At 36.7% G+C, this 15601-nt stretch overlaps 1 protein-coding gene across 1 annotated transcript in view; it reads right to left on the reverse strand.

Moving 5' to 3' along the window:
• Positions 1-15601, reverse strand: part of LOC107037917 (protein enabled) — a 41527-nt gene that overhangs the window by 14851 nt on the left and 11075 nt on the right. Inside the window, exon 2 of the mRNA XM_015256746.1 lies at positions 603-924. Within this exon, the coding sequence (XP_015112232.1) occupies positions 603-924 (322 nt within the window). The remainder of the gene's footprint in view (positions 1-602; positions 925-15601) is intronic.

Below are 15601 nucleotides of genomic sequence, written 5' to 3' on the forward strand. Positions count from 1 at the left end.
ATTCGAATGCCGCTGAATAATCATGATTTTTTTAAATTCTTCACACGCAATTTAATTGACAAATTTGATGATTGAAAATGGTTGGATCTATAGTGTGGTCTGTGCCAATCTATAAAAGACCCTTGACTATCCCTAAGCCCTGGACATCATTAGTGTATGAGGCGGCTAGAAAATATTTTGGTGGGACACTCCCTGCAATAAAATACGCATCAACTGTCTACTTATCCCTAATGAATGTATCAAGTTTTTGTTTGAAAAATCGGAAAAACATTTCTATTTGAAAACCGATTCACTTGCAGAGGCTGTCCCATTTGTATATCCGCAAATAAAAAGCAAAAAAAGTGGGGCAGGTATCAGGGGAAGTTGCTACCAGCATTAATGTTCACAACGACAAAAAAATGCGAAGAAGTTCATCAAAGAAAGATGAAAGGAGCCAAGAGGCTGGAGCACAGAGTCTAATTGAAACCATAGCGACCTAGACATCACAGTAAGCCGCGTCTAGTCTTTCATAATTCCGTTGAAGAAAAGAGAGATAACAAAAATGGGGGAAATTCAAGTTGATAAAAAAAAGAAACAATTATCAGACGAACAACTTTACTTACGTCGAGCGCCTGGAGCATTGCTTTGGCGAAGGCATCTGCATCGTCCTTACTCGAAAAATTGAGACCGTAAACTTGGTTGTTGTCTCGCCACTGGTGAAACGTCACCGTAGCCTGATTGTACTTTAGTCCCCTCAGTATTGCGCAATTTATCACGATCTCGTGATCCTGTAGTTTTCGTCCAACAACACGAAATGTATTGTGAACAAGGTGATGGTACAATTGTACTTTGGAGAGGCCCGATGAACTGCCACTTGGTATCCATCGTTTGTTAACGTCGTCGTAGACCATCACCGACGCGCGGGCGGAGGATATGCTCACTTCACTGAAAATATGACAGTACATACGTCATTAGTCGATTGCATTCATTTGCGAAGAATTAGGTATAAAAATTTTTATGAATGATTTCAAAACATTCATTTCATTTAATTTTATTTCATAGCGACTCAACAGCACAAGGCCAACTACAGGATCAAACTACAGTCCATACAATATAAAAATGAAATCATTAATCGATCAAATTTGACAAAGCTGTCATGACGGGAAGCTTCAGGAAGATATAAATATCCAGAAAGTTATACGACCAAGTATCCCATCCATACAACTTGCATTATTTTAACATATTTTTATTTCGCAGTCACTCCCCACACTGATAGAATGATCCATTTATTCCAAACGGGATTCGCTAACTATTAACGAATGGTAGAGTTGAATATGACCAAATGAATATCCGTTAATAGTTAACGAATGGTTCACTTGAATGGTCAAGTCAAACAGGGCTCCTCAAATATACATTCGTTAACTATTAACGAATGAACATTTGGTGGGACAGAATAGACTGTAACCTCCAACCAAAATCCATTCGTTAATAATAACTAATCCGTTCTATCAGTGCACTTCGCTAGTGATCATTGATTTACGGATTTACAATAAATTTTACAGTTTTACAACAAAGGTCATTTAAGCGGCATTCAGGAAATCATGAAGCATTTGATGAATGATTTCAAAACATTCGTGAAATCATGAATCATTTCATGAATGATTTCAAAACATTCATGAAATCATGAATCATCTGATGAATTATTTGAAAACAAGCTTCATTTTGAGACTTAGAATCTCAAATTGAGACTTTTAACATGCAAAAGAGACATTCAAAAGTCTCAAGTTGAGACTTTGAGAACTCTCTTCCACTGGGAAAAAAATATAATTCTGCCGATCAAATTTGTTTTAGAAAAGCAAATATCTCAAATTTCCATTTGAAGTTTCGCTATAAATTCTTGTCGAAATGAATTTGATTGGCAGAATTATATATTTTTTCGGCCGTGACTGAACGCACCATTGCGTGAATCACTCCCGTACACTCCATACACTCCACGTATGCGTGAAGTTTGTGTGTTTCACGCAGCCGAATTTTCATACTGCTGTGTATTTCACGCAGTTGAAGTTTTATACACCTGTGTGTTTATACACACAGGAGTGTGAAATACCCAGGAGTATCTGAATACGACAGCGTGAAACACACAGGTGTATAAAAATACAACTGCGTGAAACACACAGGCATATAAAAATACAACTGCGTGAAACATACAGTAGTATAAAACTTCAACTGCGTGAAACACACAGTAGTATAAAACTTCAACTGCGTGAAACACACAGTAGTATGAAACTTCAACTGCGTGAAATACACAGCAGTATGAAAATTCGGCTGCGTGAAACACACAAACTTCACGCATGCGTGGAGTGTATGATGTGTACGGGAGTGATTCACGCAATGGTGCGAATAGTCACGGCCTATTTTTTCTTGAAATCTAAATTACTTGATTTACTGCATTCTCATAAGTTATTGAGTGTTTCTATTAAAGTCTCAATTTGAAATATTAAAAGTATCAACTTGAAACGGAAAGTCTGAAATTGAGACTTTGAAACTCCAAATAAGAACTTTCCAAAGTCCCAACTTGAAACATTCAGCAGGTTAAATTGAGATCTCAAAGTCTCAAACTTAAGAAATTCAGCCTTCAAATTAAGACTTTTGAAAATCTTAATTCAAGACCTTTGAAATCTTACACCGAGGTATCATTTTTTTGGGTGATAATGAGTAAAATCCAGCACTTTGTTAATTACGCATTTATCTCGGTAATGAGTTTCTCGATATCAAAATATTTTGTCGTAAAATCACTCATTACCGCGACAAATATATCATTAAACAGCATGTCATAATGTGGTTCTTCTGGCTACTGATAACATTCCTTCCTTTTTTTTCTTCTACTAATGAAGTTCAGGGATATCTCGTAATATTAAGTGTTAAGGGGAGACATCGCTGAAATGTGGAAGTTGCAGGAGATTGTCCCTACCATACTGATGATTTTAGTACGCATTTTTTATACTTGAAAAATGATAAAAATCGAGTTTTGATTTTTTTCATTGACGCCACGTGGCTGTACACGCATAAAATCTTCAAAATATTCTTCTCATCAGAATTTTTGATGGACTGACTTGAATTTTGGTTATCACATACATAATATAGTGATGAAAAAAAAATGAGAGCTTTGTTGACAATTCCAATTAAAGAAAGAAAAATTGTGCATCGAATTGGTAAAGACAATAATATTGTAGTATGATGCAAATTGAAGGTCATGACACATAGATAAACTAAAATTTTTTTTTTAATTTCCGATCATTCATTTTACAAAACTGCCATACTAACGATCAGAAAATTAAAAAAAACTGTAGTTCATTGGTGTGTTATAGTTTCCAATTTGCATCTTACTGAAATACGATTGTACCAATTCTGAGAAAAGAAATCGAGGAGAATAATCGAACCAATAGGTCGACACCGACCAAAAGATGGACAATTTCAACGTTTTTTTAGTATTCTATAAAAAATATAATAGAAATTGTATTACAAATTTCGATTGTTGATAATATAACTAATGTATAATAATACGATGATTTTCTTATTTTTTATTGATGAACATTTTGAACGAAAAAATTCAGTGAAAATTCAGAAAAATCAGGGAAATTCAGGGAAAAATTGAAAATTAATGTTATTTTATTGCTGAATATTCATGTTCCACTGAAAATTCAATCCAGCTGTGAACTTTCCATCTCACTCCCACCGAAAACTCATGAATTTCCGTGAATTTTACTTAAAACTTGAAATTTCACAACCATTTTTTCCCTAAATCCGATTAAATATCACTCTCATAAGATTTACTATAATATCTTCCATGAAATTTCGAAAAATTTCTAACAGTATCCAGCCCATGTAATTTTTCAAACGACGAGTCAAGTGTACCAATTCTGAGAAAAGAAATCGAATAGGGTAACCGAACCAATAGGTCAACACCAACCAAAAGATAGACAATTTCAGCTTTTTTTTTTTATTTTATAAAAAATATAGTAGAAATTGTATTACAAATTTCGCTTTTTGATAATAAAAATAATGTATAATAATACGATGATTTTCTTATTTTTTATTGATGAACATTTTGAACGAAAAAATTCAGTGAAAATTCAGAAAAATCAGGGAAAAATTGAAAATTCATGTTATGTTATTGCTGAATATTCATGTTCCACTGAAAATTCAATCCAGTTGTCAACTTTCCATCTCACTCCCACCAAAAACTCATGAATCTCCGTGAATTCTACGTAAAACTTGAAATTTCACAACCATTGTTTCCCTAAATCCAATTAAATATCACTCTCATGAGATTTACTATAATATCTTCCATGAAATTTCGAAAAATTTCTAACAGTATCCATCCCATGTAATTTTTCAAACGACGAGTCAAGTGCGAAAAGTCGGATAATTCCACATCCTCCAACTAAATAGAGCTTTCAAATGGCGTAATAGGTACGATCGTCTGTTGACCCACTACTACATCATTTTCACATCGGGTACCTGATCACCGACAAGGAAATCCCAAGGCTCATTATCGTATATCACACGCGGGTGAACCGTGCGGTTGGATGGTTAAAGGGCGATTTCAAGAGCGCACATTGAACGAAATGGAGGTAATGACGTACGAATAATTTGTTGATTGTCCGAGCACGGAGACCCAATTCCTTTTTCATGATTCCAGACAACGATTTCGATTTGGCAATCGAATGGCTCGCGTGTGTACACCGTAATCGACCCTGCGGATGACACTATCGCTCGCGAACGTCCTTGAAATTGTCTTTTGTTGAAAATTTGCGCGCGAAGACTAACACAATGGGTGTCGACACGTCGGTGTAACGGTAAGTAAACAAGCCAAGTTGGTAAATCGCACAATACTTAACGCCTCGTCAGTTCCTACCAACCCACCACTTACGAGCAGATCGATCTTGTTGATTTCAAACATCGACAAGTTTTGCACATTATGTAAAATTTGTGGGGTTTTCTTTGTTTATGAAAGCGACACGTCTATTACGTTAAGGGGGGTCACCACTTTTTTCGAGTACCAAAAGTATTTGATGGAAAATTTCGGCGATTTTTTTTATTTCTTGTTTATTTAGAAAAAGTGGGGGCATGAAATATCGTGAAATTTTCATTTTTCAATAACATTATTTTTTTTATTTAACAGAAGGCATAGTGATTTCAAATTACATATGATGGATTTTCGAAAGGTCATATGGAATACAAAAACAAAATTTGGTGAAAAATATTGATAATTTAAGGACTAGTAGAATTTTTGTGAGTTAAAAAAAAACGAAAAATCACTGTTTCTATCTATTCATCACGTACGAACAGATCGATCTTGTTGATTTCAAACATCGACAAGTTTTTCACATTATCACACCTATTACCTTAAGGGGGGGTCACCACTTTTTTCGAGTACCAGAAGTATTTGATGGATAATTTCGGCCATTTTTTATATTTCTTGTTTATTTAAAAAAAGTGTGGGCATAAAATATCGTGAAATTTTCATTTTTCAATAATATTTTTTTTTTTATTTAACAGAAAGAATAGAATGATTTCAAATTTCATATGATTGATTTTGTAAAACATCATATGGAATAAACAAAAAAAAAATTTTGTAGAAAAATATTGAAAATTGAAGTAGTCGGATTTTTACGAGTCGAAAAAAAACGAAAAATGACGATTTTTGATAGGAAAAGCAAAAAAAACTTCGGATGAATCATTTCAACTCAACTTCTGAGGATAATTTATTTTAGGGCATACGACCTTTTGCCCTAAATTTTTCGCCAATAGAAATTTCTCTAGAATAATGTTTCTTTCATTAACCCTCGATCACTCGCGCTCGGCCGCCCGCCTTCATGTGTCGCACGGTTAGCGCAGCGCCGCTGGGTCAAACCGAGCGCGCTGTTGCCACTTTGGCGCTTGCCACTATGCGCGCAGTTCAAGTGTGGCAGTGAATGTAGCAACACTGTCGCTCGCGGAATCGACAGGGACTCACTCGCGCCGGGCGGCGCTTTTCTGTCCGTTTGACGTTTCTCTTCTTTTTTTACCCAAAAAAATTTTCCGAAAAAAAATGGACAACGCCAACACTTAATAAAAGGATTGAACTAGGAACTCCAATTTTTTCAGAATTTTTAAGCGTCGAGAAACACGCTAAAATATAAAACAAAAAGAAAACGGGCGGGGCCGCGGTCATTGAGCGAGTGATCGCGTGTTGAAAGCACGACAGAATATCAGAAAAATGAAAAGAAAACAGTGAAAAGATTTTTTTTTCATTTTTCCACTATTGGAGGATCACTTCTGGAAAAAGGTCGTATGCACCAAAAAAAATTGTACTCAAAAGTTGGGTCACAATGGTTCTGCAGAGTCCAAATCGTTCAGATTTCATGTTCCCTAGATTAGGTTTATACGACCTTTTTCCACTTCCTTGGCCTAAAAATCCCAAAATGGTCAATGCGACATTTTTATATTTAGCACGTAAAGTGAAAAATTGCTTTCATCACAGCATAATCAATACTAAATAAAAACTTAAAATTCAAATTAATTAAAAAGTAAATAAACAACATTAAAAATTAAAAATTCATAAATAAATAAATTAATATATTACGTTTTACATAATAAATTATCAATTTACTTCCGAATGAAATTTATGGGACGATCCATTTTAAATTGAATTCAATAATTCAATATTCTAAATCACAATTGCATTAATTTAAACAATTTAGTTTATTCACTTGGGCGCCAAAAATCCCAAGAGTGTCCAAAAATTATCAAATTTTCTCTTGCATTCTCAATATCGACTCGGATTTCACGAGATATAGGTCAAAATGAACGCGAAATAGAGCGAAATACGGCCGTCNGCACTCAATACGCTAATAGATATTAGTTTTGTCAAGTTTTGTCGGCCTTTAATAATCTGCTAAATCATCTTCCAAGGGTGGAAACTCGGTCGAGCGTGAGAACCACTGCTTTCCTATTTTCGGCAAACGAATTTTCGGCTAGCTTCCACTCCATCCGTCTCCCGCGAATACAATCAAGATGTTACCATGCCCAAGAGGACTCCTGCAACGACAATTGTCGCGGTAGATTGCTTCCTCTTTGTCTCCACCCAGTATCGGTGCCCTGGACTCCTTCTCCCCCATGTACCGTTATTCGTCGCACGTGAATTTCTGGGGGAATCGTATTTTCCCCCGCCAAGAGATGCGAAAAATTGCTCACTGTTCTCCTCGACATGTTCTATCTCTCCTTTATCCCCCAACAAATAACGACAATTCAAAGTAAGTCAAGTAATTTCGTGGTCCACATCTGCGAGTTTTCAATTCGACAACTATTCTCGTTGAACTGATTCCCCAACAACTTCCCCACAATGGCGATTGTTTTTATTTCTTTTTTCATTCCAAAAAGTTCTAGGTACAGTTCACACACCTAGATTCACACGTAACTCATTTAGCATTTCGCATGGATCACGTAAAAGTATACATCACGATGAAATGTTAATTCTATACTGAAGCCAAGTAGTGCAGACCGTAATAAAAAGACCGGAGTTTTCAGAGAGGATGTGTGCTAGCGAGATACCGTGACTTCCTCGCACGTCCTGTACAAGGGACGCTAGGCGTACCGCAGATAACAACTTCAAGTGTGTGTTTATAAAAAAAAATAAACTTCAATTAATCTGGACGTAAATTTCACGCTTCCTGGTGTGTGTGATTGATGGTATGCTTTCACTGTCATACGTGAAAATTAATTTCATTAATTATCTAGGTATTTTAATTACTCCCGTTGTCATCTGAGGGACTGGAACTGACGGAGGCATCCCGGGAGGTCTCGGGAGAGGATTTCATCTCATATTTCCAGCATCCAGTTTCGAACAATGTTGAAGGAGTGAGTCGAATGAGCAACGATTGTTCGTGTATACGAGGCATCAGACCGGTCGATGCACTTCTTCCTTCCTGATGGTACATACACAAACCAGTCCATATAAGAAGCGTTGCACACCTACGGCTTGCCATCTCCACCAGATTCTCACTCTACCGAACCACTGGATTTGTGTGTAAGACTTTCCAGTTTCCGCGCGACACTAGATTCAAAGCGGCTAAATTTACGATATTTTAATGGGGAGAGAAATGTTGGATTAAAATTATGAAGAAAATTGGGGCAAATTTCAATGGGCGGAAGGTAATCGTGGGATGAAATTGCAATTCAATAAAAAATGCATTTTTATCACTTGCGCGTAAAGTGAAATTTTACGCACACACGGAGAGAAATGTTCAGTAAAAATTACGGAACTCACAGTTCGCTCACCGACTGAGGAATCGACTCAGAAAATTTAAGTAATGGTGTCGTAGTTTTTCACAGGAGATTCAGTTAAAAATTACGGAACGCTCTGGAAAAATTCCGTGACAGTTCCGTAAAATTTCCTACAACCACAATTCGCTCCGGAATTACGGAAGAGATACGTAATTTTTATTGAATATTTCTCTCCGTGCACTCCGCGTGCGGAAAACCCATTTTTCACACATTGTGATGAAAAATATCGTTCGATACTCATGGGAATAGTATATTTCGTTACGAGTGCGGAAAAGAGTTTTTTGGCTCGTGGGAGGTTTATAGCACGAGCCGAAGGCGAGTGGCTCGTAGGATTATATCACCCGCCTTCGGTAAGAGACGATGGCAAAAACACTTTCTCGTCACGCTGTGCGAAAAAGGACGTTTTAGGCACGCGAAGTTACTTTTTCGCACAGCATGATGACAAAGTGTTTTTGCCATCGTTTGCAGGTTTATAGCACAAGCCGAAGGCGCGTCAAACACAAACACCTCCCACGAGCCAAAAAACACTTTTTTCACACACCTGCACGGAAAGTTCGTACTTTTCTCCCGCTCATCAAAGAGCAAAATATGAATTTTTCTTTGCAGGCGTGTTAAAACATTGCATGTGTACCTCGGCCGGGAAAACATGACTTTTCGCCCTTGATGCACAATATACTATTTTTCGCATGCAACGTACGATTTTTTATGATACTGTTGCGTATCTCATTTGAAATCCTGATTCAATTGTCTATATTCCGTAGGACATCACGAGACCCCTTGGTAACGACTCTCTCTTGGGTAACATGGATATTTCATTCATTCTCTTTGGAGCTGTTGTGCAAGACACGTCGTATTTACTCTGCTGTGTAATTAATAAACCGCCCCAACCATTTTATTACCTTGTGTTGTCTTTACTCATCGCTGGGTACAACAATACTCGTAAGAAAAAGGCGTTTTAGTGCGCGCGAAGTGTGCAAAAAAGTGCCCTTTTTCCACTTGTATCATAAAATATAGTTCGACACATGTGCGACGGGACGCCCTCGGCGTCGCCTCGGGCCTCCAACTTCACACTCGTAAAAAACTCGTCGCACTTGTATGGTAATATACTATTTCTGTAGTGATTTTTACTTTTACGAGTTTGGAGAAGAGCTAATGACCATCCTCGAACAAAAAAAAGTGATGAGCAGTACGGAAAAATCACTCTACGTCAGAGAAAAAATTCTCTACATATGAGAATGATTACGCAATATTGGGAAATTATTTAATAATAATTTATGATAGCATGAATAGTGAATGTTACAGTTTCGGCGCGAATTACAGTCTCGTTTAGTAAATTTTCTCAAGCCAGCAGAAAAAAATTCGCTATTGGTCTCGCATTGTTTTGTCCCGAAATGGGGTGAAAAAAACCTAGAAATTGATTCCGCTCCACGATTACTCAACTTGTTTAATAATTTTTCTTGAACTTCTCTCTCCATGAAGTCACGCAGCTCATGTACATATTCATCATCTAGTTACAATGATGATGTCAAAATGAGTAATTATGACGTTTTTTACGGATAATTCGAAATAGTGATTGTCTTCTGAGAATAAGTCAGTCGAGTAAATTTCACAAAAATGAAGGTTTAAAAATTAATTGTAATCAATCTCCCCTTGAAATTGCGAATCTGCACTCAATTGCCTTCCTTAATTAACGCATATGGTCGTTACAATTGCACGTACTGTACTCGTGATTTATTCGTTGCAATTGTAAAGTGGTAAAACCGAGTAAATCAATTTCACTTGAAGATTGTTTATGAAAAATATTCTAGAATTCAACGAAAGCTTATATTCATAGTGAATATATCCCGAGTGGAAATTCAAATTAGGATAGAATAAGAGATTGACCAGTGAAAGCTGATTTTGATCAATTTTGGATCAGAAATGTAAGGCCTGTTTGGGTCCATGCCTGGTCAAAATTCTAGGATTCGATCTTCCTGAACAGTACCAGATCCGATACGGATCTAGTCGAAATTTGACTGATCAGAATAGGATCACAATTCACTCCGCCACAATGAATACAGATACTCCATTCAGAATCTCATCAGATCCTGATCCGAAAGTCTAATCAATAAATTCTGACCAGTATTGAACCTAAAACTAATGTAGATCCAAGCTAACTGAGTGAAATTTCCACTCGGGATGAATGATAGCGAAAAACTGAAGAATATAGAAAACTGTGAGCTGCCTGCGTCGTCATATTCGACCACAAAGCAATATTTAATATTTATAGCAGCATGAAGCAGAGAACTATAGGATATTCTCTTGAGAACGTCAATGGCACGAAAATATACACAATGAAAAATTTCCTAGGTGGATAATTGAAAGGCTGAAGAAGCGTGGGCTGGACAGTGTCAAGTCTCCCGTCATAATTTCATTAACAAGTAGATTTACGGATTCATAAACGACATGAGTGAAGGAGATAGCAGGTTGGCTGAATAAACAATTGCAAGTTTCGATATTGTTGCGTATCCCTTCGAATCCTCATGGAACTGTCGATCATGTGGAAGAAGCCCCCTCGGCAACGAAATTGTCCCTGGAATGTTACACTGATCTGTCATTCTCTTTGATGGGATCTATTGGAAAACTCATCCTCCTGTACCTTCTCCATTGGGAGATAAAATTAGTTCTGCCGAAAAAGTATATGTTACGCTGAAGCGATCTGCTGTCGTGTTGCATCAATTGAATAAATTGTTCAAATGAATTCAATTGTGATTTAAAATATTCTTCGTAGGATAATTTTTTTTCTTGAGAACATGTGAGAGGACAACACAAATTCTTATCAACGTATTTTTGCTTCTGAATGAAAGCATTTTAATCGTCAGATCCGAAATTTTTTGTTTTTGCGTCAGGATAAGTAATTTAAACCTCAGGTGTTTAAAATAATTGTTTAAATTAATGCCGTTGTGATTTAAAATATTCTTCCCACACTGAGAGAAAAAATTTGTTCTGCCGAAAAATTATATGTTCCTCTGCTGCGATCTTTTGTCGTGTTGAATCAATTTATTTGTGGAGAAAAAAAAAAGTTTCCACCAAAACATGATAATTTCAAAAGAAAGCTACAATTTTTTAAGAGAGCAAGGGGAAACGAAGGACAAACGACATTTCGACTACTTGCACGGAGAGGAAGTATTCAAGAAAAATTACGTATCTTTTCCGTAATTCCGGAGCGAAATATGGTTGTAGGAAATTTTACGGAACTGTTACGGAATTTTTCCAGAGCGTTCCGTAATTTTTATCTGAATCTCCTGTGAAAAATTGCGATACCGTCACTTAAATTTTCTGAGTCAATTCCGTAATCGGCGAGCGAATTGTGAGTTCCATAATTTTTACTGAACATTTCTCTCCGTGTGACAACGCCCACGTTTTGAAGAACAGAGAAAAAAAATGATATCGAAAATTGTGAAATTCAGTTGAATCCCATTATTATCGATGCTATTGATAAGTTTTTCAAAGACTGTGATCTGAAAATCTGAGGAATGCGGCCCAATGATTTACAATACAATATATTAAATATTATATTCAATTTATAGCTAATAAACCTTGTAAATTGGTTTCTAATGCTTAATAAAAAAAAAAGAAACTACAATTTTCTTGCTGAAAACTGTTATTGGCAAATCTAAATAATTTCGAGGGGACAATTTTTTTAGGGAAGAAAATATTTTTTCCTGCCAACAGTTCGAAATCTTCTAGGCATATTTCTGATGATCACGACAAATTGAATTTTTGTGAAAGATATGAAATTTCAAGTAAATTTGTTCCACTCCATCAAATATTGTCGCGTAGAACATATCGTCTTTAGATAGAGATAATTCTTTCCCTCAGTGTAATTGTAATTAACAAACCGCCTCGACTAATTTAATAATTATGTCGTACCCCTTTCGTCACTGATTTTTTCTCGTCGAAGATGATTTTTTATACATCCATGCATATCATTGGTCCCCGTCCCAGTTCCTGCTCCGGCTGTCACCAGTCCAATCCCGCAAACTCTATTCCTAATAAATTACCACTTCCATCAAAACTTCGCAAATAAATAATCGCTAGGATTGAGACGATAACCACGAAAGGATTAGGACTCTTAGATATATAACGGGTAAAACCTGACCTCGATGTGTCATCGGAAGTTGGATCAGTCATCATGAGGGAATTATTATCACACGATTCCCCAACCAGTGGGGAAAGGCCATTCAACAAAAATATCCAGGAAAAAAATATATTGCCTTCATTCTTTTTTCATATGTGAATCAACTTTGTTTTTCAGTCATGATGAATTCAGCTCGTAAAGATGAAAATGTACCTAACGGAATGTCCACTGAAATGGGGCTGGATATGGAAAGTAGGTAATTCCTGGAGATGTAAAAACACTTTTTGGAGACATTTCGCAAACTCGTTTGCAGTGTAATAACACTTGTATTGTATATTCACGCATTTTGCTTCCGAAAGGAAGCATTGTATTCGTCAAATCCGAAATTTTCAATATCCAACGCTATCAACCTTGGGACAATGTCAGTTATTAACGTCGGGATAATATTAGTTACTAACATCGGGGCAATATTGATTGCCAGCGTTGAGGCAATGTTGGCTGATAACATTGGGACAATGTTGGCTATCAACATTGGGGCAATATTGTTTATCAACGTTGGGACAATGTTGGCTATCAACGTTGGAGCAATGTTAGTTACTAACGTGGGGCAATATTAATTGCCAGCGTTGAGGCAATGTTGGCTGATGACATTGGGACAATGTTGGCCATCAACGTTGGGACAATGTTAGTTATTAACGTTGGGACAATATTAGTTACTAACATCGGGGCAATATTGATTGCCAGCGTTGAGGCAATGTTGGCTGATAACATTGGCAATGTTGTTGGCTATCAACATTGGGGCAATATTGTTTATCAACGTTGGGACAATGTTGGCTATCAACGTTGGGGCAATGTTAGTTACTAACGTCGGGGCAATATTAATTGCCAGCGTTGAGGCAATGTTGGCTATCAACGTTGGGACAATGTTAGTTATTAACGTTGGGGCAATATTAGTTACTAACGTCGGGGCAATGTTGGCTGCCAACACGTTGGAGCAATATTGAATTCAATGAATCATTCTCTTCAATTTAAAATACATCATCATAAAGATTACATTCGAAAGTAAATTGCTAATTCATTAGCAAAAATATATTGACTATGTCGCGATGAACACAATTTCCCACTGATTCACACTTTCATTGGATAAAAGACAAATATAATGCAATGAAGTATTGTCGTCAGCAATATTATTAATAATGCTGCCATTATCATTATTATTATTTTAATTGTAAAGATGAATTATCCCGCGGGTACGTCCTCATCCTCCCCAAAAAAATGGTTTTCCTATTTCTCCACAAAATAAGAAACCCTGTCATTGGAGACACACGGCAACAGCAGTATGAAATACGAGTAGTTTATGGGTCGTCGAAGCAGAAATAAAGCTGAGAGACTCGCAGGAGGAAGGCAGGTGGCATCGAGTAATCAACGTAGTATATACACAGTAGAACAGGCTCAAGCTGTATACACTCGGCTGGCGACTCTTGGCTTGTACTCCCTCGAAAATGGCTACTACAAGTTTTTTTATCGTAAAAATAAAGGGGAAAGAGAAGAAATCCTGGGGAGGAGAATCATAGTTTCGCTGTTGGGCTCACGTTTTCGCCAAATACCAGACGCCAGAAATGTATGTATCAAGTAAAAGGAAACGTCTCTCGTTCAAGTTTCCAAGAAGTCAGCGAACGACGGGATGAAACAAAGAAATAGGATGAATAAGACGTGGAAAAGGAACAATTGGAGATGAAAAATGTATCTGTAAGCGAAACCAGGAAAATTCGACCTTACGTTGTTTGAAATCACAACTTTCGTAGATTTACAATTTACATGCAATAAATAAACATCACTGTTGAGGATATCCGAGTAATGCGATTTGTTTTTTCCGTTAGAATAATTTCATCTCATTATAAATAGTATAAGAATAATTACACTCTTGGGAACAACGAGAATTTTTCACGAGCCGTGGAAAAAAACTCAAAATTCAACGTCAAAATGAAGGAAAAAAATAATAAAAAATGAAAACTGGGGCTTAATTATGCAAAAAATTTCGGAGCTCTCATCGGTGCCAGCACACTCACTGAGACAATGCGCTTCAAGGATGAATGCATAGTTTCCCCTTCATCTCTTCCACTCCTCCCCCCATGTAATTTCCCCTCTGAATCGCAAAGAACTGTGCATTATTCGGAAGGCTCGGGAACATTGTGGAACAAAAATGCGAGACGTTGTGGAAAGACAAACGATTGATTAAATCATTATCCAAAAATGGCATTAGACTCAGTGTGAACATTTATAAATGATTTGAGGATATTCAAGTACTTTGGCTATTTTTTCTCCAGAGAAATGTTTTTCTACTTTTGCAGTCGAACAGCGGAGCTTTGATTTCAGCCCCATTTGACCCCACGTTTCCGAACACTTTACAATGATTTTATTATGCAAACTTTGCAGGTCTGAATTTGGATTTTGATATTAAACCGCTGGAAGACGTTTTAAAAATGGGTAAAAATTAGAAAGTTTACGTTTGGAAGAAGATTGATGAAATAATTAACAAATTTCATTTTCGATGAAGACTTTATAAATAATCAATTTTCCATCATAACAATCACTTGTTCGGAATCGTAACAAATTTATTCATATTCATAATTTTACCAGAAATCAATTTCATGCTTAAACAAATGGAAAATTGCTCTTGTACTGCAGATACTAAAATTATTTGGCCGTGACTATTCGCACCATTGCGTGAATCACTCCCGTACACTCCATACACTCCACGCATGCGTGAAGTTTGTGTGTTTCACGCAGCCGAATTTTCATACTGCTGTGTATTTCACGCAGTTGAAGTTTCATACTACTGTGTGTTTCACGCAGTTGAAGTTTTATACTACTGTGTGTTTCACGCAGTTGAAGTTTTATACTACTGTGTGTTTCACGCAGTTGAAGTTTTATACTACTGTGTGTTTCACGCAGTTGAAGTTTTATACTACTGTGTGTTTCACGCAGTTGAAGTTTTATACTACTGTGTGTTTCACGCAGTTGAAGTTTTATACACCTGTGTGTTTATACACACAGGAGTGTGAAATACACAGGAGTATCTGAATACCACTGCGTAAAACATACAGGTGTATAAAAATACAACTGCGTAAAACACACATGTGTATAAAAATACAACTGCGTGAAACACACCGG

This window comes from Diachasma alloeum, unplaced genomic scaffold, assembly GCF_001412515.2.
Source record: "Diachasma alloeum isolate Michigan unplaced genomic scaffold, Dall2.0 Dall_scaffold_00271, whole genome shotgun sequence".
Taxonomy (NCBI): Eukaryota; Metazoa; Arthropoda; class Insecta; order Hymenoptera; family Braconidae; genus Diachasma; species Diachasma alloeum.